Source organism: Pleurodeles waltl, chromosome 3_1 (assembly GCF_031143425.1).
Source record: "Pleurodeles waltl isolate 20211129_DDA chromosome 3_1, aPleWal1.hap1.20221129, whole genome shotgun sequence".
Taxonomy (NCBI): domain Eukaryota; kingdom Metazoa; phylum Chordata; class Amphibia; order Caudata; family Salamandridae; genus Pleurodeles; species Pleurodeles waltl.
In genome coordinates, this window is record NC_090440.1 from 1,901,326,176 (window position 1) to 1,901,350,199 (window position 24,024).

General features: G+C 41.1%; 1 protein-coding gene across 2 annotated transcripts in view; it reads right to left on the reverse strand.

The window, feature by feature from the left end:
- Positions 1-24,024, reverse strand: part of KIAA2012 (KIAA2012 ortholog) — a 324,198-nt gene that overhangs the window by 189,424 nt on the left and 110,750 nt on the right. For both annotated transcript variants that reach the window (XM_069226046.1, XM_069226047.1), the window contains exons 5-7: positions 15,570-15,760; positions 11,790-11,982; positions 8,029-8,171 (exon numbers count right to left, since the gene is read on the reverse strand). In XM_069226046.1, the coding sequence (XP_069082147.1) occupies positions 8,029-8,171; positions 11,790-11,982; positions 15,570-15,760 (527 nt within the window). The remainder of the gene's footprint in view (positions 1-8,028; positions 8,172-11,789; positions 11,983-15,569; positions 15,761-24,024) is intronic.

The following is a 24,024-nucleotide window of genomic DNA, read 5'->3' on the forward strand; positions in this document are numbered from 1 at the left end:
AGTTCAATCCTTCACTCGCGGGCAGTACTTCAGCCATTAGCTAGAAATAGACACTCCATAGACACTCCATCACTAGAAAGTAACACTATACCTGCAAAGCATCCACAAAATATGCACAGCAACAACTCCCCCATCCTCCACTGAACAAAATGCCGAAGACATGCTGAGGCAATAGCAATAGAGTCAGTAGAGACAAAAATCCAAACCAGAGCATATATTAAGATTAAAAGCTGATACACATGTAGTAAACAATGTCAAGAGAACCCTAGTGTTGTAAAGCAAGAACTGACTACACCTACAAAAGTAAAACAGTGGCATACACCACAAGCAACATACAGAACCCGCAACACTTACAGGGGCCCAAAAACCACAATTGTGGCATCAATTGGCTCTGCCAAACAGTGTGGAACTGAATAGAAATAGAAAAAATCAACTGCGTTGATAACTTATTATAAAAATGTCTATTATTACAACATAAGTTGGCCAAGTCTGGAAGCATGGTAATAATAAACAAATACTGGCAGGTGGTACCCCAACAATAGAACACTTAAGAAAAAAATTGAAAACAGAAACAATTAGCGCTGGAATAACATGAAAACAAGCCACTTGGAAGACTTGCAAAGCCTTGGAACATTCAATTGACCTACTAGGAGGAGCCCAACGAAAAATATCCAGCAAAGAGATACAATACACATTACAAATGTTATGACATACAGTACAAGAAATCAACAATGGTTATGATTTCTGAAATACAGAACGTAAAACTCAGAAGAAAGATCTGCAGATGAACTGATATAAAACGGCAACCAAATATTAGTAAAAAAATCAAGAGGAGGACTCTTATTACCCCATCCTCTCAGAGATCCTATCTCGTCGACTTGTAAGTCATATTTTTTAACTGTGTATGAATGATGTAACACAGCTGCACACTATGTTGTTAGATTTCAATGAAAATTTATTCAGGTAATTTCCTATATTTAGAACTGCTAACTCATGTCCTCAGCCTCTTTCAATTTATATAAAAATGCTATCAGGTTACTTCTTGGCATTTAACTCAGGAACACCTTTGATGATCTCATCTTTGCAAGATAATTCAGTTGAAGGTTGCTTGTCTTACACACAAAGCCCGACTGGGGTTGGACCATATTTTGATTAAAAAATAAGCTTCCATATTGCCCAGGTCATCATCTTAGCTCTGCTTTGGACTACTTTTCTGAGCTACTCGATTCAATGAAGCTACTATTGGTTGTCGTTCTTTTTCAGTGCCGGCGCCTCATCTATGCAATTATCTGTCACCTTTTTTTTTTAAAAAAAGGCTTCACCTGTCATCAACCTTTCTATAATTAAAAAACAATAAAACCTGGCTTTTTATCTCTCAAAAATGTCAGATTATGCTCTTTCGAGTCTAATACCAAGAGATCAGGAACATGCACTCTAACAATATTCAGCTCAACCAAACTCGAATAAATTCAACTCAACCTATTTGGAGTTTAGAATTTGAATGGGGGATCAACAGAAGAGATTACTGACAGCTAGAGGGAACCAAAGAAGCACAAGGAGTATAATGATGGGTTGTCCTGTTAGGCATAAATATTGCAGTTTATATTCATATTTGTATTTCTTGTACAGCAGGGCTTCTTCCATAAAGGAAGTCCATTTAGTTTCAGCCTAAAAGTGGCTTACTGCTAAATTTCAACATCTAGATTCTCATCTATTGGCTAATGTAAAGCTATTTAAAATATTGTGCAAACCTAATCACGTGTTATGTACTTCAGCAATATTTTTTCATATATATATAAACCTGCTTATCAATGTTTGTAACAATATATTTCGTTAATGTGTTTTTTCATATATCTGCGTATCACTGTGTGAACGGTTTTTATAATTAAAAACGGATGTTGTTTCTTGTTGATCTGAAGTGTACTTTAGCCTCAATTACGCTTTTAGGTTTCATTTCTCGAATATGCCCAGTATCCTTTTTTGAGCTAGTGCATTTGCACATTTAGTCAAAATGCAACCTTATTTTCAGTTTGGCAACTACAGGGAGTGCAGAATTATTAGGCAAATGAGTATTTTGACCACATCATCCTCTTTATGCATGTTGTCTTACTCCAAGCTGTATAGGCTCGAAAGCCTACTACCAATTAAGCATATTAGGTGATGTGCATCTCTGTAATGAGAAGGGGTGTGGTCTAATGACATCAACACCCTATATCAGGTGTGCATAATTATTAGGCAACTTCCTTTCCTTTGGCAAAATGGGTCAAAAGAAGGACTTGACAGGCTCAGAAAAGTCAAAAATAGTGAGATATCTTGCAGAGGGATGCAGCACTCTTAAAATTGCAAAGCTTCTGAAGCGTGATCATCGAACAATCAAGCGTTTCATTCAAAATAGTCAACAGGGTCGCAAGAAGCGTGTGGAAAAACCAAGGCGCAAAATAACTGCCCATGAACTGAGAAAAGTCAAGCGTGCAGCTGCCACGATGCCACTTGCCACCAGTTTGGCCATATTTCAGAGCTGCAACATCACTGGAGTGCCCAAAAGCACAAGGTGTGCAATACTCAGAGACATGGCCAAGGTAAGAAAGGCTGAAAGACGACCACCACTGAACAAGACACACAAGCTGAAACGTCAAGACTGGGCCAAGAAATATCTCAAGACTGATTTTTCTAAGGTTTTATGGACTGATGAAATGAGAGTGAGTCTTGATGGGCCAGATGGATGGGCCCGTGGCTGGATTGGTAAAGGGCAGAGAGCTCCAGTCCGACTCAGACGCCAGCAAGGTGGAGTACTGGTTTGGGCTGGTATCATCAAAGATGAGCTTGTGGGGCCTTTTCGGGTTGAGGATGGAGTCAAGCTCAACTCCCAGTCCTACTGCCAGTTCCTGGAAGACACCTTCTTCAAGCAGTGGTACAGGAAGAAGTCTGCATCATTCAAGAAAAACATGATTTTCATGCAGGACAATGCTCCATCACACGCGTCCAAGTACTCCACAGCGTGGCTGGCAAGAAAGGGTATAAAAGAAGGAAATCTAATGACATGGCCTCCTTGTTCACCTGATCTGAACCCCATTGAGAACCTGTGGTCCATCATCAAATGTGAGATTTACAAGGAGGGAAAACAGTACACCTCTCTGAACAGTGTCTGGGAGGCTGTGGTTGCTGCTGCACGCAATGTTGATGGTGAACAGATCAAAACACTGACAGAATCCATGGATGGCAGGCTTTTGAGTGTCCTTGCAAAGAAAGGTGGCTATATTGGTCACTGATTTGTTTTTGTTTTGTTTTTGAATGTCAGAAATGTATATTTGTGAATGTTGAGATGTTATATTGGTTTCACTGGTAATAATAAATAATTGAAATGGGTATATTTTTTTTTGTTAAGTTGCCTAATAATTATGCACAGTAATAGTCACCTGCACACACAGATATCCCCCTAACATAGCTAAAACTAAAAACAAACTACAAACTACTTCCAAAAATATTCAGCTTTGATATTAATGAGTTTTTTGGGTTCATTGAGAACATGGTTGTTGTTCAATAATAAAATTAATCCTCAAAAATACTACTTGCCTAATAATTCTGCACTCCCTGTAGAAGTGGGATTTTAGGAGACTAATGAACTCAGTATTGTATTTATGAATGATATCTTCTCCTCAAGGACACCTCACATTTCCTCCTGAAGAAGACCTTACCACCTGCTCATGCATTTTTCCTGAAAGTAACACGTTTCTGTCACATGATTCGGTTACATAGACTTGTACTGAGAGGGAACACATATATACAGAACTACAATTCATGTATGTTTACCATTTGGCTCTAGCTGACCCTTTTCTAGTGAAAGCTCAAGTCAGTTGAAACAGAAATTGTTTTTTTTTTTTCATTTATGTGCTTTGTTGCTCGCTATTTTTACATTACACACATGTTAAACTAAAGGGCCTCCTGACTTGTTCTGTTTTAGTTTTAACGGCTTCTTCTATCATGATGCCCAGATGCAGGGCTGTGCTGCATATGACCATGACTAAATGACGATGTGACGTGCAGGTTGAAGAAAAGCCGCCTATCTATTAAGACAAAGGCTAGCTTAGAGTCTTCATTCTAATTTAATTGGGGTTCACTAAATTCAAAGAATAAATTAGATTCAAGTTATGTCTGTGAATGCTGCGCCCAAAGCTGATTTGGCCAGGGGCAAGGAACAATTGTGGGCTTTTCAAGCACTTGTCGAATATCACTCAAAACCTGAAGGCTAATTTTCATGCCAAGCTGCACTTTTCAGACCTCTTCTGAAGAAGAGTAAACGTTATCTGCTGTCAGGTGCTTCCAATTAGCTTTAAGGGTATTACAAAATATATGTTACTCATGCACCTATGCACAGTTCGACTTCTTGTGTTAGACTATTGTGACAGTAGATGATACAGGTGGTCTATGTGACTTGTTGCCCAGACTGATGTGGAAAGAGAGGGTGTGTTTCTTTCTTGCAATCCTAAAAGGAGAAAAGATGAACTACTCTGCGGAGAAACAATGGTGTGTGGTAGTGCCATAGATCATGTCAAGTTTTATTTACAAGGTTTGCCAATAATGGGTTAAAGGGATACACATCCTTGAATCACATATTCAGTTGTAAGAACCTGGATTGTACAACTAGAGTGTGGACATAGTTGGAGATCATTTCACCTTTTGACCCCACCCTCCTGCTTTTGTCCTATTTAGTGATGCTTGTATAGGACTTGGTTTAGGTGTCTCTTTAATGAAAGGTGAGTTCAGATAGAGCTTGAGACTACCATCAATCCAGCAACCGTTCTGCAGTGCCACAGTCTCTAAAACATGCTTGGCAACAAGCCAATGAAACCCACAAAACACACCTACTTTAAAACTGGCTGTAAAAAAAGCTAACCAACTATACCCCGAGGTTATATCTGACCCTAAATTGGTACTTAAACCTTACAAAAATTTGGAACAAACTGCAAAGGCATTTTTTTTAGCAAAAAAGGTTTTGAGAGCCCTTAGACTTCCAAGGAGATATTCTCTGTTGTATGCTCTCTGTCTTCTCCATTATGCACCAGACAGGCCTTTGAGCATACACAGCACCTGTGTGACAAATTGGCCAATATATTTGATGAGGACATTTCTAAGATCTGTGAAAGTCTGATAGCTCTGCCTAATAGCTCCTGTTGCGTGGTCAATACAACTGACTAGGACATAGTGTCTAGTTTAACTTTTGAAGTCAACATGCCTATGCTTTCCAGGTTTGAACAATTAACCTATGGGGTGCTTATCGATCTGGTGAATTCAGATCCATCGGGAACATCTCTGGACTTGATTCGTCCAGCGGTTTGGAAAGTTGTAGATCATTGGGCCTAACCTAGATCTTGGCAGATGGGTTTCTCTGTCACAAACGTGACAGTTATTCCTTCCACCATATTACAATTTCCAAAGGATGTAATGGAATCGTAATAAAGCGGGATATCAGGATATTGTGACGTTTGTGACAGAGTAACCCCATTCACCAAGATCTAAATCTGGCTTTTTGTTTGGCAACCCCTCTCCTGAACATCTGCTGCCAATTCTTGTACAAAGTCTGAAGAAGTTCATCAATAGGCAGATTTCTCGGTTTGTGGAATAGCATATAACATTAAACCTGGTACAATAAGGTTTCTCCTTGCGCATGGGATGGAAACTGCTTTGGTATCTATCCTGGATGACCTTGGCCACTTGGTAACCTTGGTGCTTCTTGAACTGTCAGCTGCTTTCAACAGTGTCCCATGAGTGACTTATTTTAAGGCTGGTTGAGACAGGCATTCAGGAATCAGCTCTTCAATGGGTTAGGACCTATTTCATTCTAGGTTTAAGACCTTGTGGCAGGGAGTTCTGTTGGGCTGCTCCTTGAGCCCCAATGTTTTCAACCTATGTATCTCCTATCTGGCCCAGCTTATAGATTCATATGGGGTTAAATATATGAACTACCCTGATGATACCCAATTGAACATTTCTATTGACAGCATAGTGTCTAATCCCTGTTCAATTTCAATGACTGCATGCTGGCTGCAGTCTCCTGGCTGTCTCATAACTCCTTAAAATGTAAAGCATACAAGACAGAAGTCCTGTTCTGTTCCAAGGGCCCCCTCCTCCACCTTTCCTGTGAACATTAGGACTGCTGCAATGGGCCTCCCTCCTGATGAAGTGGTGCAATTTAGACTTTCATCTGGACAATAAGCTGACTCTCGCTAGCCAGGCCACCCATATATCTACAACCTGTTTCTCTCTCTTTTTCAGCTGTCACAAACAATCTTGTCATTTTTACCTTTCTCTGTATGACTGTTAGTGGTTCACTTGGTGGGTAATTGTAATTTTCTGCTTCTTGCTGATCCCATGCAGAAACATGTAGGCAATTTTCCGTTCCTCTGATCACATGCAGGTCTGCTAAGAAGGCTACACATATTCAGAATGCCGCTGCTACATTAGCTCTACTAACGCCTTGTTTAACCTCTGCCTCAGCTGCTCTTAATGGTGGTGGTGTCGACTATTACTCAGCATGGTTTGTAGTTGAGGTTGTTTGTTGGTCATCACCAGACAAACCATGGTAGTCACAGAATTTTAGAGACTGTTTCTTGGCTTCTGGTGTTCCTCTGAAGTTGGTGATGGGTGGTGGAGTCTAATTGACTCCTGAGGATAAGCAGGTGCTCCTTAGATCATATGTTTTTATGAACGTGCATGGTTCTCAAAAGAGTAAACAATGTGACCAAAGAGACATAACGGCTGGTAGCAGATAGTAGGGTACTTTAGGAAAACAATTTGTTTTATTTGTTTTGGGAGTATTCTGCTATGTTGCATAGCTTTATAGAGCTATCACTGCTTGTGTCTCAGAAGTGTGGAGTGAACAGCATTACACTAATTCCAGAGTGGCTGGGGAAGTCCAAGATGGTGTGATAAGATGGAGATAGAGAAACCGAGATTATGAAGACCACTGAAAAGACTTAGAGTCAATGAAAAGGTAAATTTGAAGGCTGCTAGTGTGTGGATGTGGGAAATCTGAGTGTGAGTCATTATGAGGCGATCTACACCCTGCAATAGTGATTTATTCTGCCCCATTTTGAGTAAACGTTGCTCTTGAGAACATCATATATATTAAGCGAGTGAACCACTTGCATTTCCAATTGTGAACCAATATGTTTATTTATTAGAAGGGGTGCCATACTTCCTCATCCTGTATAGGCGCAATGTGCTATTTTGTGTGATATATAGTTAGTCCACATGCCGGCTAATAATTTGCCAGTGTATTCCATATGTATCTGGTTTTATGACCTGCCAAAGACCGGTTCAGTGGAGGAAATTCCTACATGGTATAAAGGTTTAGTTGTACATTTGTTGGTTTTACTATTCTACTTGCCTGGACTCTAATTTCTGTGGGTCCTGAGTGTTTACCAAGTATGTGCATTGGTGTACAATATAAAGGAAGACGTTGTATGCAATAGTGCATTATATGCCACATCACACCAATAATATTAAGTAACCTCTTCACACAAGACACCAAAGAACTGAGGTTGCATCAACACTGTCCTGGTGATTACCTTCATAGTGAAGATTAAGGTAGGAATATTTTGTTTGCTCACAACAGGCGGCGTCTGCAAAAGGCTGTATATGACAAGGGTAGTTTTTGTCATGCAGATGTGCCCACCACTTCACCTGGATTGACTGATTTATATCTGCCGAGCACATAAACATTGCAGGTGTAACATTTGATCCCAGAATGCACACACTAAACACAACAAGCATTTTACATCTTTTTTATGCTCCTGCTCCTCACTGTACAGTACTACACAAGTGTCTGGAGACATAAGAGCTTGGGAAGTATATTAAACATTACATCACAAAAAAGTTAACATAACATAACTCAACGTAACACAGCAACAGGATTAAAACGCCATTTTGGGGACATTTAGATGCATTCAACCAGATACCAGGTGAGTTCTCAAGTGCAAGGCAAAGTAATATTCATGAACACCGGTACGATGAGCAGTGGGAACTGACCTGCTTTGTGTTCGACTCCCTTGTACCTCCATGATCTGTGTTCTGCGTTGATGAAATAGGGGGCAGGAACCTTCCATCCAGAAGAGGCTCCTGTGTAGCATGGTCTTCCTTGTCATCCTGGTGCTGCGTCTGCCCCTGTTTTACTGAAAGAGAGTGAGAAGTATCCCAATTTCTGTTGGAGGTTAGTGTTTGCGTCTTCGATGTGAGCAAATGTTCTCAGTCCCACTTCAGACACCTAAAACTTGTGTGCCATCCATACAGCTAGAACACATCTATTGCTCCTTATTTTTTCAATTGCTTTATTGCCCTTGACCTAACATATGGGACGGGAGCTCAAATGACACAGAAAGAACACTAGGTAGAGAATTTGATCAGTTTCATCAGCAATTATTGGCAAACATGGGTCCATGGAACCCTGGATGGAACTGACAGCAGTGCTTCATGAAACCTCATAACAGAATGGGATTTCTGTCAAGCAAGAAACAATCCCTACTTTAAAAAAAAAGTGATCATATTTGGAGAACAGTGGTGAAGAGGAGGAAATCTTATGGAAACAAAAACATCTATCTACATTCCTTTACCAAACCACAGAAGGTTACTGAGAATCTTTAGAGGAGGTTTTCAGAAAGGGGGACCTGAGTTTTGAATTACATTTTCTTCCTGCGTCTATATGAGTTTAAATTCATATTTATGTATTTTTACTGATAATTTCCATTTACATTTTCAAGTTATTGTGCATTATACTTCCCAGGAGATTAACTAACCAGCCAGTGGGAAGATAACAGCACAATTTCTATGTAAGTGCCGCTTTTTATAAATTCTGTGCCCTAATCATGGTCCGCCTTGCCCACAATGGGATGTAGGCAGGCTTAAACAAAACAAATACTTGTGGGTCTGCCATAACACTGGTCGTAGAACACAGCTAAAGCCTATCTGAATATTAGAGGGTGGAGCTAATTATTCGCATCATGTTTTGGGTGTTCAGAAGCACCAATGATTCATTGTGAGAGGACTGTAAGCCCCAATTGATGTTTAGGTGGTGGTAACACCCTTGTCCACTGAGTGTGTGCTGCATTCCTGACAATGAGGATGGGAAGAGATTTTTGCCCCTTGTGTCACGTAATTAGCTGACAGTGAAAGGGAATACACATAGACATTTTGAGTACTAATTTACCTAACTTTTCTGTTCTTTATTCTGCAGAAACGATTAAATAGCACAATCTTTTGCCCAAACGCAACCAGCAAATCCCTTTGTAAGGAAGATGTGTGTCAGACTGGACATGTTTTAAGTATGAAAGTCACTGGTTGCTTTGTGAACTGCTTGATAGCAGCAACCCGCCTGTGGTCAGCAACCTAGCACAGTGGTTTTTAACCTGTGTCCATGGACCCTTGGATGTCTCCAGAGCCCACTCAGTGGGCCCGCGACTGCTTCGAAAATTAAATAATATTAACAAATAAGTAAAGTGTATATAAATGAAGAAGTAAAACATACAATTGACGTTTTCAAAACGCTCATTAAATGTGAAGGAAGTTTCCTCAGACTGATTCGTGGGGGCAGGAAGTGAGTTAAACAGAATACAGTATGGACGATAAGTGGCCTCAACTGAATTTAGAAAAGATCCAAACTTCTCATTAAATCTAAAATTGTAATTTTTTAATATGTGTTTGTGAAATAAATATGTCATCATTTGTGTATTTGTTTGCTGAATGTTTGTTTCTCTCTGTTATGTGTATTGTTTTGTGGTTCACATATTCAGAAATGCTTAGGCCGAGCTCTCCAGCTTCGAGTAATGACTAAGTAGGAGCCCTGGAGTCAAATAATGATTCAGTGGGGGCCCCAGGCTCCAGTAATGAATAGGTAGGGTCCACAAAAGTCATCTAGCACAGTAAATGTAAAATAATGATTCTGCAAAGATACAGACGTGGATTGGAGTTGTGAAACCTGAATAATTACTAATGAATGCAGATTTATTAACTGTTAAGAATTTCCATGAATTAGGATAATGTAGAGTAAAATCGTGTTTCATGGAAAATGTGCCCACGGATGTGGCCTCCATGAGATGAACGAAGAGTGATTATGAATATACGTTTATAGTCTAAGTGATGTGTACATGTAGAGAATTGTATTAGCAAGTTGCATTAACATGTTAGTGCTAGGTATTTATTTAAATTTATACTAGGCATTGATAAATCATGTAGTTTGGGCCTAGTCGAAAAAGCTCATGTTAAACTGCATAGCAGAAATAATGAATTAATTGTTCATGTTCTGTGAAGGCCGAGAATTAATATTGTCTCTTGTTCACACAGAGTTGACCAAGCGATTTGTAAATGTATTAGACTTTCTCATGAGAAATGCCTGTTAGAATGCCTTACACTAGAAATAGATACATTGTAGATATGACGCGAGAGAAGAAGATGTTCGCAGGACTGAATAATGGCTGCACTGGCAACAGCTAGGATTGCAACAAAACAGTTACCTGACAAACCTGACGATGGGAACAGGAGAAGAGGAGCCAATCATCGACATGTGAAAGACTGTTTAGTTATGTTTTAGATTTATAGAGTGAAGACTATTGGTCCTAATGTGAACGTCCGATTTTCTGACCAATGATGGCGTGAGACGATACTTTATGCGTCTTTAATTTAGCCTGTTTGCACTTAGCACAAAGCAGTGCAGTTCCTTTTCTGACCCTTTCAAGTCAGTCCCTATCCTGATGTCTTGCAGTCCCTTACCTGAATCCTTCAGAGTGATTCCTTTTGTCCTTGTTAGAGTCCTATTTGTGTGGAGCATTATGGTTCCATGTATTTGTTAATTTACGTTAATGATGTATTCTGTTGCGTAATGTCCTTAAATGGTTCTGTTAACTTAGAGCCCAACCGTGGCTGAGCCATTCAGTTTCACTGTCCCATTGCTGATGCTGACCAGACGGATGTCCACCTGACGAAGAGACCACATCTTGCTGACTCATTGAGGAGAGGTATAATGAAATGTTATTCTTTCCATGCTGTATTTGTGTTTTCCTTGAGGTACGAACCAGTATTTAGATAGAAGACATAGTTAGATGTTTTCCAAATTACTTTGACAAAACTGTTTTGCATGAAGCCCAAACATGCTATTCAAATTTGAAGGTTAGTTAGTACTGCCCAAATTTTGACAACTAACATTAACCAAGAATTGATTCTGGTCTTCTGTTGAGCCTAGATGTATATTATTTCTGTCTTTCAGTTATTACTGTTATTGATTGGTACTGTACCTCTCAAGTGATTAGTTATTAATGCTTTAGCTAAATTGAGATTCTTCAGACATTTTGGTCAACCTGTGTTGTTTGTATACGTGTATCACTTGATTTTTAGACTAATATACGTGATATTAGTATTGTTAATCTAAGGAAATAAACATTTTAACTTTACTAGGTGTGGTTATTCATGGCCAAATGGGTCATGGTGCATAAAGATTATTGACTCCAAAAGCAATTTGATGTTGTTTATTGATTAGGATGGTGTATTATTGGTGAAGTTATGATTTATGGTGAAACCACTCAAAGCATAGTCAAAAGGTTTGTCGAACCTCTAACGCTTCCCCTTATCAATTAAATTATAAAAGACCAAATAAGGACGGACGCGCTCACAGAGTTCATGTGCTCCTACACTTTAACTTTGTTTCAAATTTATTTATTAATGCAGTCAGCATTACCAAGTTGCACATCTCACGCCAGTAGTGCAATATAATTTAATAGGAGGAATTTTGAACTATACTTTACCATTCTGCGATTTCTTTCGGCCGGAAAACTGCCCCCCATAGAAAGTTGTGTGGGATTTTCCAGTCTGCAGCAGAGAAGTTTCGAAACTAATGTTCCCAAAAGAGGGGACTCGAGTTTTGGATTGTGTTTCCACATGTTCTTGATTTTCCCCTGCAGAATGTTCTTCACTGTGATAAAACTCCATAGGTGTTGCCTAGGAAACAAGCCCACAGACAAAAAGAAAATCTTTTTAAAAGTACATAACAATCATTGGAATACCAATAGGTCTGGCTTATAAATGAAAGTGCCTCTTAAGCCATTGATGGGGTTGGCCACCCATTATGTTCAAACATTCTTCCACCCTTTGATTCTTTCTTTCATTAGCCCACACCACTCAGATACTGTGTTTTTTGTGGTTAGTGTAAAGCAGACCAGCAGTTTTTGCTACTACAAAATGTGTTGAGTGGGAGACAAGAGGCAATTCCCTTGTATATTTTAGCATTTGACTTCAGGATCATGAAACTCACAAGCTCTGTCACTGTTTAGAGGTGTTACTGGGTGGTTATGAGCTTCTATTTGTTTTTTTCCCAGGCATCTTGAATTCTCGTTTCACAAAACTCATAAATTCGATGAGCTGCTATGCTCTTTTGCAGAGAAATAGGGAAGCATGGTGAGCATTGTTGAAGTACAGAATGAGAAAGGGCTGAGAGAGGGCTATCCATAGAGCCAACAAATGTCTTTTGTTTTGAGAAAAACAGTTTTCAACAAATAAACATCGTGAGGTTTCGTTAATTGGTGAACTGAATCACCATTTTGAATAGAGAACTTATGTACGTAAGGGGAATTTTCCCTTAAAAAGACCTTTCTACTACCCTACAATGTTGGTGCTGTTTGAGAACCTTTTGTCAGACATTTAGCAAGTTTGCTTACTCTTGGTAGTTCAAGTCTGTTGAAGGGTGGGGGGAGTTAAAGGGAATACAAGAAGTTTACAAATGCTAATAACCTTGGTGAACGTCCACAAATCTGCATGAAATCTGGCAGTCTGTTAGCTCCGTACACCATGTGCTAGGAACCCAAGGAGGCACAGTCATCATGTTTTGGTAATAAATTCAAGGAGGCACAATACTATGTGTTGGTGCTAAGCAAAATATGATTTTTTTCCTAAAACAGACTTTTAGCAACTCTGATGGTCCAAGTCTGTTATCTTAGAGTTATAGTTTCTCCAAAAACCCTAACCAAGTAAAAAAGTCCTTACTTAGTGGTGTCAGTTAGAATATATTTTTCTATTTCAACTTTAACCTAAAATGATCAACCACAACACAACAGAAGAGCATAGTGGTAGTAAATCCTCAACAAATACACTCAGTTTTAGGGTAAAATGGTAGCCCAGGCTCCTAACCCTGGACAGTCATGGACAGGTGCAGAAGGGATTGCCTTAGGCATACCATTGGTATACAATCGACTAGTGAAAATGTCCAAGCATTTACTACCATGTTAAAGGCAACAAAGATATCAAACTGGAAAAGGTCAAGTGCTTCTGCTGTGTAGGAATCACTTTAATAGAAAATCGATTGTGGAACGCCCACATAGATTTGGCATGCAGAAATGTAGAGACTGCTGGAAGAGGCACGAAACAGCCCATCCATTCCATGATGCATTCAAACCTAAACATCATAATGAAGAGTAAAGACAGAAACATCATGACATACAGAAGTGAGACCTGGGGCCTAGTCTCCAAGGCAGATGTAAGAGAGGCATTTGGAAGGATACACTTTGCCTCCCTCTCACAACAATAATGGAGACAGACATTTGATATCTACTGACCAAAGAGAGGGTCAATAACAGTGCCAATACCCTACATCATAAAGAGTGAAGAAAGCAAGTTTCACACATGGGCTGAAATTAAGTTCCCTCAGCTGTCTCCTGCCTGAAAACTTTAGGATTGGTCTCAGTCTGAAAAGGACCAATCGAATAGCCTGATATTCTCTCTGAGCAATATTAACCATGGAGCAACATTGGTGAGGGCCGTTTTTATCAAGTAATGAAGGTCAAGATTGGCTCATGATCCCTTGAGTAGCAAATTATGGACGAGAAATTGCAAAGTGCAAATAGGAGAGGTCTAATAGGAAAGGACTAATAGTTCTACCAACGTGAGTGCAAAGCGCACAACTCCATATTTGCAGTCTCCAACAAGTTCTCCTATTCTTGTTTACATGCTGTGAATGTACTAGAGTACTCTAAACGTAGCCCCAATGATGCCCTAACTGCAAACATTTGCCATGTAGAAGGCATGGACCTTGGGAAACTGGCACCGGAGTAAATGTTCCACAAACCAATAGCCCAGAAGAAGGTGGGTAGGAAAAAGAAGCAGGAAGACAGAGAAATGGGCCAAACAGTCAAGAAATTTAATAAAAATGAAAAAACACATAGAGAACCCAATGCCTCATACTACCTACCCTCATGCATTTCGTTTTTGCTTAAATCATCACCTCATGCACAAAACGTAAGACAGCTGATAGTCCTTCAGAAACAAGAACAGACTCACAACAGACTGTGGCGAGACATCACCATACTTGGGCTATGCATTTATTAATTTAAGGATCTTAGTGGGTTGTGTACAGGGAACCCTACTGGCTTTTTTCTACATCCATGTTACTGCTTTCATAAAGCGAACTAATCAGATGTTAAGTTGCCCTAATTGCTTCAGCATATGTAAAGGAAGAACGTTTGCTCAAAGATGTCGTTATCCTACGTACAATTTTACACAATTGACCCTTAACAACATTTGTGCTTCAATTATACATGATTTCAAAAAGAACACAAGATAGACGGAATGCTGAACAATGTGAAACCTTCACACCAGGCACAGAGATTTGGGCCCAAATCCATAGTTTTTTGCTACCCATGCCATTCCAGTTTGGGCCCAGTCAAATGCAAATTAGTCTTGACCCTGTTCCCATGGGTACAGTCCAGCCTTAACTGCCAGGCCATGTCTTCCCTGGACTGGAAACAAGCATCTTTGGACCGGTTTCAGGGTATCACCCCTCCTCAGCCAGCCTAGCTTGACTCCAGTGGCATGGGGAGCACGGGACCCACATCTGGACATAACCGTCCCACTTAGGGGAACAATTGCAAAAAGAACAAGTGATGGACGGAATACTGAACAATGTCAAACATCCACCCCCAGTACAGAGATCTGGGTCTAAATCCATTGTTTTTTTTTCTGCCCATGCCATTCCAGTTTGGACCCAGCCATATGGAAATCAGTCTTGACACTGTTCCACATGGGAACAGTCCAGCCCTAACTGCCAGGCCAGGTCTTCCCTGGACTGGAAACATTCAGTCCATCATCCGTTCTTTTTGCTTTTAATTATACATAAGAGATTTTACACTGTGAACAAGATAATATTAATTTATCCTTCCTTTCTTTGGGACTCCCTAATTTTATATTTTTCGTTTGATAAAAATGTATCACTCCGAAACATATCAACATAAGATGAAATCAACTCCCTGATGTTCCCAGCACATTTTCCTGAGTGGTGTTCTTATGTGTTGGCAAATGTGGCCAACAAAGCAAATGACCAACATCTCGCTTTTTCCATGGACAAGATATGCATACATCTCACTTGTTCCAGTTTCAATTAACACAACTCCATCTTTTCCAGTGCCTTTTAAGCACATTAATTTGATAATTACCACTCAGTTGTGCAGAGTATAGGGAATTCCAATTCAAAAGATATGTCTTGTGGTAAGAGATGTGGAGTATGTTGGAGACAGTTTATCAAGATCTACAAATAGTACCTCTAGAAAATCAATATATGATTCCGGTTCATTCCTTGTGGACAACCTCTCATGTTGAGGTGTCGCTTCCAGGCCCAATGTTCGTCTGGAAGCGATGCTGGGTGCTGGTACTCGGACTCTCCAGCCATTTTCTTCTGATCTTTCCTGCAACTCTTCATTCTCCTGTTCCTCCAGAACAGGACTGCACTGACCTGCAGGAAAAGGATGTTTTGTCAATGACAGTAATGCTAACGAACAACGCCACAGAAAGATTTTGCATTTCACATTAACATACTAATGTGATCCTGAAATCCTTCCTTGTTCTTTCTCTCATGGCCCCAAGTGCCCAATCTTAAGCCCTGGCTCAAAAATTATCTTGTTTCATCACCCACTTCTTGCTCATCCTCGTTAATGATTTTTCTTCCTCCCACCCTCTTCCACCTTAGTCCTTGAGTCCTTGTTTAGTGTTTGCCTTGAATATTAACCACTCCTCTCTCCTGCCCTGATTGCAATTCATTGTAAGTTGAACCACTCTTCATGATGCAGGTAAGAGAGTAGAACCCAGTGCCCGGCTCTATATGCATGAGTGAGATTTGGAGAGTGAAAAATCCTAACTGTGTACTTATCTGGTACACTTGTGTGTATGGTCAGTTTATAGTCTTCTACTACACAGCTGTCATTTCTTCTAAATGTATCCATTTCGACTCAATGCTACTGAAAAACAACAAAGGTTTACTGGGTAAACTGTATCAGGACTTTTTTCTTTTGACAGCCTATGGCTCTCATTATGAGTAGGGTGGAGAGCTATCAACTTTGGGAACAGTTCTCCACCACACTACAAGTGGTCTTGCACTTCTGGGCCTGATATTATTTGATCCACAAACATTGTATCTATTTTTCCCTGGGAGAGATTTGCATCTAGTAAAATTACAGCTGGAAAGTGGCACAGGCTGCAGGCAGTGGCACACCTGGTCTCCTCTAGCACCATGGGTTGAGCAGTCAATACTGCCCCAACCAGGTCACAATCTCCCCTAACCTGGACACCCATACGGCCCACTTGGCTCATACTGCACCTCCACCCCACTAACACATACTGCAGCAGGCAGTTAATGTCAGCAGATTTGCCTCTGGAATCAGGGAAAAACAGTGGCAAAGGACCCACTAATCCTGATCGTAGTGGTTATTCCCTATTCTGAATCAAAAACTCATAATGGTCACATTAAGGTGGAATATACTGGCAGGAACGGAATCTTTACTAAACACTAAGGGCCTTATTAAGAGTTTGGCAGGCGGCGGAGGCACCAGCCAAACTCTTTGGGTCGGAAAACTGGCACTCTGATTTTCTGCCTACTGGCCCTATTATCAGTTTTGCACTGGGCCAGCGGTAAACTCAACACAACGTTGTTACCGGCTCATAATTGAGCCAGCAGCAATGTTGTGACCCGTCGCGCTTTTCACTGCCTGTAATTCGGGTAGTGAAAAGCATGATGGGGCAGTCCATGGAGGCTCCTGCACTGCCCATGCCAAGTGCGTGGGACCCCCATGCAAAAGCCGGCAGAGAGGGGAGTTGTAATCCTCAAGGCAGCACTGCTTGCAGTGCTGCCCTGGCAGATTAAGACCGCCAGCACTGCCAGGCTGTCGACTGCCGGCAACCTGGAGGTGCCGGCGGTCGGACCGAGTCGGCTCCGCCAGGGTCATAATGTGAAGGCTGGACCGCTGCTTTGGTGGCACCAGGGCCGCCAGACTCGTAATGAGCAGCTTAGTATTTGTTGTGCACACTTATGTGACACGTGGCGCCATACTTCTACCAAGACACTGCACTCAGTCCTTCTCTTCCCAATGCAGTGTTCACTAAGAGATGAATCAGGCTTTCAAACATTTCTGAAAACTCTGATGCTCCAGAGTCTGTCTCAGTGGTAATGGGTGAGCATAATATTCAGCTGGCACCAGCACGAAGAAGGCTCTCCACCTTTATTGAATTTCGTGCACCCAGTATTACAAAAAAGAGGTTGATGGCTGATCATAGGAGCTGCTTGGGCACAGACGTTGGCATGCTGTTAGAAATACTTTCAAGACTTATGGGTCACACACTGCCTTAAACTTCATTATTTGTTTAACAAACAGTACTGCATTCCTGCTACTACATTGCCCAACTTGGCTACTGCAATGCATTACACCTGGGACTCGAAAAACTTCTAATGATGTTCAAATATCAAGCAGGAAGGATAGTTTATAACATACGTAAATTATCCACCAAATCAAATAGCAATAACAACAATAACAACGTTGCCCCTTTTCTTCAGAAATGCCATTTGCTTTAGTCTTGTCAAGAACTATATTCAAAACCCATTGTAGGATCCTTATGCTCTTTCAAAACAGTTAAAAGAGAGAATCCAAATGTACAATATTGGATGCTATCTCTATTCCCGCTCATAGTTTCACCCTTTAATTAAAAGATTAAAAAAAATATATATACTTTTCCAGATCTTTCAGGAAGATACTTTCCAGTATAGTCTGTGTATTAACATATTGTAATATTTTCCAGTACATTTTGGGGAGGTAATATCCAGGATAATCTCTGTATCATCGGCACAGCTGAAGAACTGGAACCCAAAATCATGAATCAGTTTCATGAGAGGCAGCCGATTGACATTGAAACAGCTTGGTGACAATGCAGAAGGACTGCATGATCAGAGCTCCTTTGGTTTAGTCCTTTATTACAAGTGATCTGGAGGGGTGGATGATATTTTCCGAACCATTTAAACATTGATACCCTGAGGCTCGGACAATATCAGGTGGAATAATTAGCACCTACAAGTTGACCCTTACTGAAATTCAACAGGGGAAAAATCCAAATGTGTGGTACTTCTTACACTTGTCAGTTATCAGGTGCAATAAAGATCACATCAGTTGTAATTGTGATCCATGCACAAACAGGTGTTGGTGCAGAGATCAGTAATTTATGAGACACTCAGACATAAATGAAGACATGGAGATTTCATGAACTTTGTCATCCACAAGCGATTCAGCTCCCTCTGTCTTATAAATGTGAACTAGATATTTTTGGATGGCTGGCAGTGTTGAAGGTCCACAGTCAGGTACGACAAAATCAAAGAACCTACACTGCCTTTATCTGTGATCATTCTAATATCATCTACCACCAACATCGTCACTGCTTTAGTACTTGGTAAAGTCTTCAAGCTTGTCTGACATTGGCTTGGGAAATTGTCATTTCTAAGATACACTTGTAACTGTGAAATGACCATCAGTTCCAGACATTTGGATGGATACGGCAAGTTAGATATTAGCCAACAATGTACAGGAGCCACTGGAATAATCCTAGACATCTTCTTAAGCAGTGGAGCAACCCTTGCCATTTTCCATTTGACTAATACAGATATTGAAGATAAAAAGGCAATGGGAACATTAGGAACGCCTCAAGTCACTGTGGGAGTCTGTTAAGATATTTCTGTATGCTGGTTGCACTTATTGTGAAGAATTGATAGGCAGAGGCTCTTTATATCTAGTGTGAACGAAACATGATTGTGCGATGTTAATCAAGTGCCATAAGAACTCATGAATGAATATCAGTACTGAATCTCTTAATTACTGGTTAAGTATTTACTTAAAGTTCCTAATGCTCTAATAGCAAATTAATCTCAACAATTATGGGTCAATCAGGTGGTTTATAGAGGTTCTTGAGGATATTGTGGGATTTGAATTGAATAAGAATTTCTGAATTTAAGTTGAAATGCACCAACTAAGGATGCTTGAGTCATTGGACAAAAAGATTCCTATAAGAATCATCTGTTCCACCACATCCATTGTGATCCAATTTGATGTTTGAAACCTATGGATAAAAAGTACTCTTTGGAATAAATTCCTTATATTTCTACTTTTTCGCTCCCGTTGGTGGTGGTTTTTGTGAAAATGTAGGCGTTATTGGTGCATGAATGAACAATTTTCTCGTTAACTTAAAGGAAATTTCAGTTTGATTAACAGCACAATGGCCAGAATTATTTTGCTTTATTTTTTTGCAGCAGCCACAAAGAACACATCATCAAACATTAATAACAATCCCAACTACATTTTCATAAGTCTAAGTAAAAAGATAGTCCAGTAAAAAACACTGAATAACAGATCATCTCTGTCCTATTTAAATGCCGGCAACACTCTCCATTTCCTCTTTCTTCGCTCCAGAATATAAACCTGTTGTCACTCCTGTTTTTGATCCATTCATGTGCCCGGAAATAAAAAAAAAACATATTTCATCAGGTCATCTCTATCTATCCGTTTTAAAGAAAGAAAACCAACAATATTTAATACAAAGATATAAACTTACATTCAACGTTGAGCTCTTCATACGGGTTGGTTATTTAGAATTTGCAAAAACACTTGTCCGTTGAGATAATCCTCACCTCCTATTTCTTTCTTTATGTTAGCTAGCAACATTTGCATTCTGTGTAAGGACCACTTTCACCACTTTCAGCAGTGAGCATTATGCAGTTAATGCTTGCTGACCACCAGTGAAATCAAATGCAACACTGACTTCAAATAGAACTGCTTGAAAGTAGAGTGGGTTGACTAGTCTGCTGCATTAATAATGCCCTCAAGTCTCACACTCAGCAGGAGCCATGAGCACTCTAGTTGACTGAATTCAGAATATGGATACATCAAACCAGCCTTCAGCATCATACTCAGTGACACAGCTGAGGCTATAAGCTCACAAGAGCCTTCAGGGAGGTCTACACAACCTCACTCAGGAGTTTTCACCATGAACTGAAAGAGACCAAGAAGAATGCTCTGACCCAGAGGACTGAAGTCAGCAACAACAAATACAAAGAATTCGTCATCATCGTTAAGGAATTTATCCATCCTGTAGCCACCTCCAACTTCATCATCCATCTCAAGACCTCTGAAAACAACTATCTGACTTCTTCCACAACAAGATATCTAGAATCTACAGGAACTTTAACCTTCTACAACACCCTATCTCTCCTTCGACCTCTAACACTAAGGTCACCCCAGTCAGAGAGTGGACCCAGATGATCAACGAAGACATAGCAGCTATAATGACATCCATCCACTCGGGAGCTCCTACAGACCCATGCCTCCACTGCTTCTCCAAACTAGGGAGACCCACTACAAACAGGGCACTCACAACCATCATCAACCTAAAGCCACTTTCTCGGATGCCTGGAATCACTCAGAAGTCAAACCACTACCCAAGAAACCACCTGCAGACCCCAAAGTCCCCAGCAACTACCAACTCATCTCCCTGCTCCCCTTCCCAGCCAAAGTAATAGAAAAGGCAATCAGCCATCAGCTCTCCCACTACCTTGAACACCATGAACTCCTGGACAGCTTGCATTCAGGTTTCTGCAGCAACCACAGCACCAAGCCGGCCCTCATCTCAGCTTCAGACGACATTCATACCATACTAGATCAAGGCCACACAGTTGCACTCATCCTCCTGGACCAATCCACCGCCTTCGACACAGTTTCCCACTACACACTCATCTCCAGACTCTACAAAACTGGAATCCAAGGACCACCTCTCAAGTGAATAGCCTCCTTCCTGACTGGAAGAATGCAATGGTTCAAGCTTTCTCCATTCATCCCAGAATCCAAGGATCTCATCTGCAGAGTCCCACAAGGCTCTTCATTTAGCCCCACTCTTGTATACATGACTCCTCTAGAAAGCATCATTTGGACCTATGGAGTCAACATCATCTCTTACATCGCAACACCCAACTCATTCTACCCCTCTTAGAAGACACCAACACCACCAAAAGTAATTTCAAAATGTGCATGACCAATATAGCTAACTGGATGAGAGACAACTATCTCAAACTCAATGCTGACTAGATGCAAGTGCTGATATTCGGCAACAATAACTCACTGTGGGACTCTACCTAGTGGCCCACAGAACTAGGTCCCATCCCCTCACCCTTCGACCATGCCAGAAACCTGTGCATCATCCTGGGCACAAACCACACCATGAGACACCAAATTAATGCCGTCACCTGTGCCTGCTTTCACATACTTTGCGTGCTCAGAACAAATGTCAAATGGCATCTTCCTGACACCAGAAAGACCGCCACCCTGGTCCTCATCACAAGCAGACTGGACTACGGCAATGCCGTCTGCTACAGCATCTCCGCACACCTGCTACACAAGCTGCAAACCATTCAAAACACTGCCGCCAGACTAGTCCTCAACCTTCCTCAGCCGCATGCATGTCACAAAACTACACTACACTGGCTACCCATTCAGAAATGCTGCCAGATCAAGATGCTCACTCATGCCTACAAGGCACTTCGCAACCAGGATCCCACCTACCTCAACCACCTACACTTCCACCAACCAACCAGGAACCTCCACTCTGCATCACTCGCCCTCGTCCACACAAGAAAATGAAAACCGGGCTCTTCATCTGATCCTACTTGCAGGACCCACACATATTCACTGCTTGGATACCCTCACTGGTGACAAGTTTTTCACTCTACAAATCTATGATACATTACATTAACTAGATTCCATACAGATAGTCCCATGCATCCTTGAAACCTAAGAGTGTTCATACTTATAAAATAACCACAGGTCATGGAGTCAGAGGGTAGATGGGAAGGTTAAGAGAGAAACCCTCTCACATCTGGTAAACAAAAGGCATTCACATTCAAGGGTTGCGCACAATCTACAGCTAGAAAATTAGTAATTCAAAAATATACAGTCATTTGTATTCCACTGAGTACCTGGAAGCTATGGGACACCTTTGATAACAAGCTGAATCCAGAGTTTCCAGGACAAGAGGAGCTGAATGATGAAGAGCGAGAGGTAAGTAGCAAGAGCACTTTGATTACTGACTAGTGATGCTAACCACAGGAACACGAGAAAAGAGGTGCAAACAGGAGTGGAGCAGGGTATGAACAGGAACAAAGAGAAAATAAGTCCATGAACATGCACAGTTGTCATGCAAAGACTGATTGAGAATGCAGCCCTTGAAAATTGTTCTGCCCATTATGAGTCGGAAGGGAAACCTGGAAACATCTTGGCTTTGTTTGAATCATATTCTCTGCACCAGGAATTTCCAACATCCTGGAATGGGTAGGATGCCAACACTGGTACCCATGACGTCTCAACAACAATCTCCCTGGCAGCCACTAGCGACATGTCGCCCTTTGGTTACTGACTCTCCCATGGACCCACAACACCTGCAACTTACTGTCAAGTAAGGGATGACACCCCACCACACTCAGTGCACTGCAGTGTGAGAGGAGACTGGCAAAAATACATTCCTTGTGGACATCAACAATAAATGCATGCCTGGAGGGCACAGTTCCTCTGCCGTCTGTTCAGAAGCTTTGATACACTGAACCACGCATAGTTTTGGGAAATCTAGGATAGACTTTGTCCATCTAGTGACAATACATGTAACCATATACTCGGTAAACATCATGATCAGTGCATGTACATGTGACATCCTTCGGCAAGAAACCAAACACAGTATCATTGCCTGCTTTTTTAACAGTTCCTTTTTACATTGTTCCTTAGCCAGGTTAGGGATATTTTCACAACTCTATTAGCATCCCAAAGCAGGAAGTGTCCAGGTCCTAGAGGGGCAAAGAATGAGAGCTTTCATAGTACATTTGCTACCTGCAGCTACTCCCCTAGTGATACAATTTCCACCAGAAAGTATCCTGCCAAGTGTGCTGAAAGAAATGTATTCACTGACAACTATGCCTGACATGACGCAATGAGATCTGATAGAAAAGTCAGCACATGGACAAGGCTGGATCCTAATGGATCCAGACTCCATTCTACACACCAGCCAGTCCAACTTCTCAATGTCAATCCATACCTTTAAGCTGTGCTGTCAGCCTAGGACATCTTAAAGAGTTCTGCAGCTCATCGTGATGGGCCTGGGATCACCCATTATTCCTGTAATCCTCCATGACCTGAGACCAAGAGCTCCTGCCATCAACTATCAGTGGCTGGAACCCAGAGGGTCCATTAAACGATTCTGACTATTAGAGGAGACCAACTGGAGAATCCTAAGAAGGTTGTATCAGAACTCCAAACCAAACTAGAGCTCTCCATATGGATGTGTTGAGAGACAGATTTGCCACCTGTCTCTAAACCTGTGCTGTCATCCCTGTAATAATGGTGAACAGCAGGAATTCATAATTGCATACCTTACCTCATTCCTGCATAAACCCACCCGAGCCAAACAGGGCACAAACCCATTCATTTGAAACTGACCCCATCTAATCATAAGAGCCTTACAAATCCCTTCATTCAGCCTCCAAATGCTACCAATATGCTACCTCTGCCTGACACCCTGAAAGATACTCTGAGTTAGATTTACACCTAGACTGGTGGCCCCCGTCGATAGGGTAGTGGAGGTCTTCTCCTCAGTGAGTCTGTCCAGCTTCAGCCTGCTCCGTGCCTTCAGAAGTAAACTCACAAAGCAGGT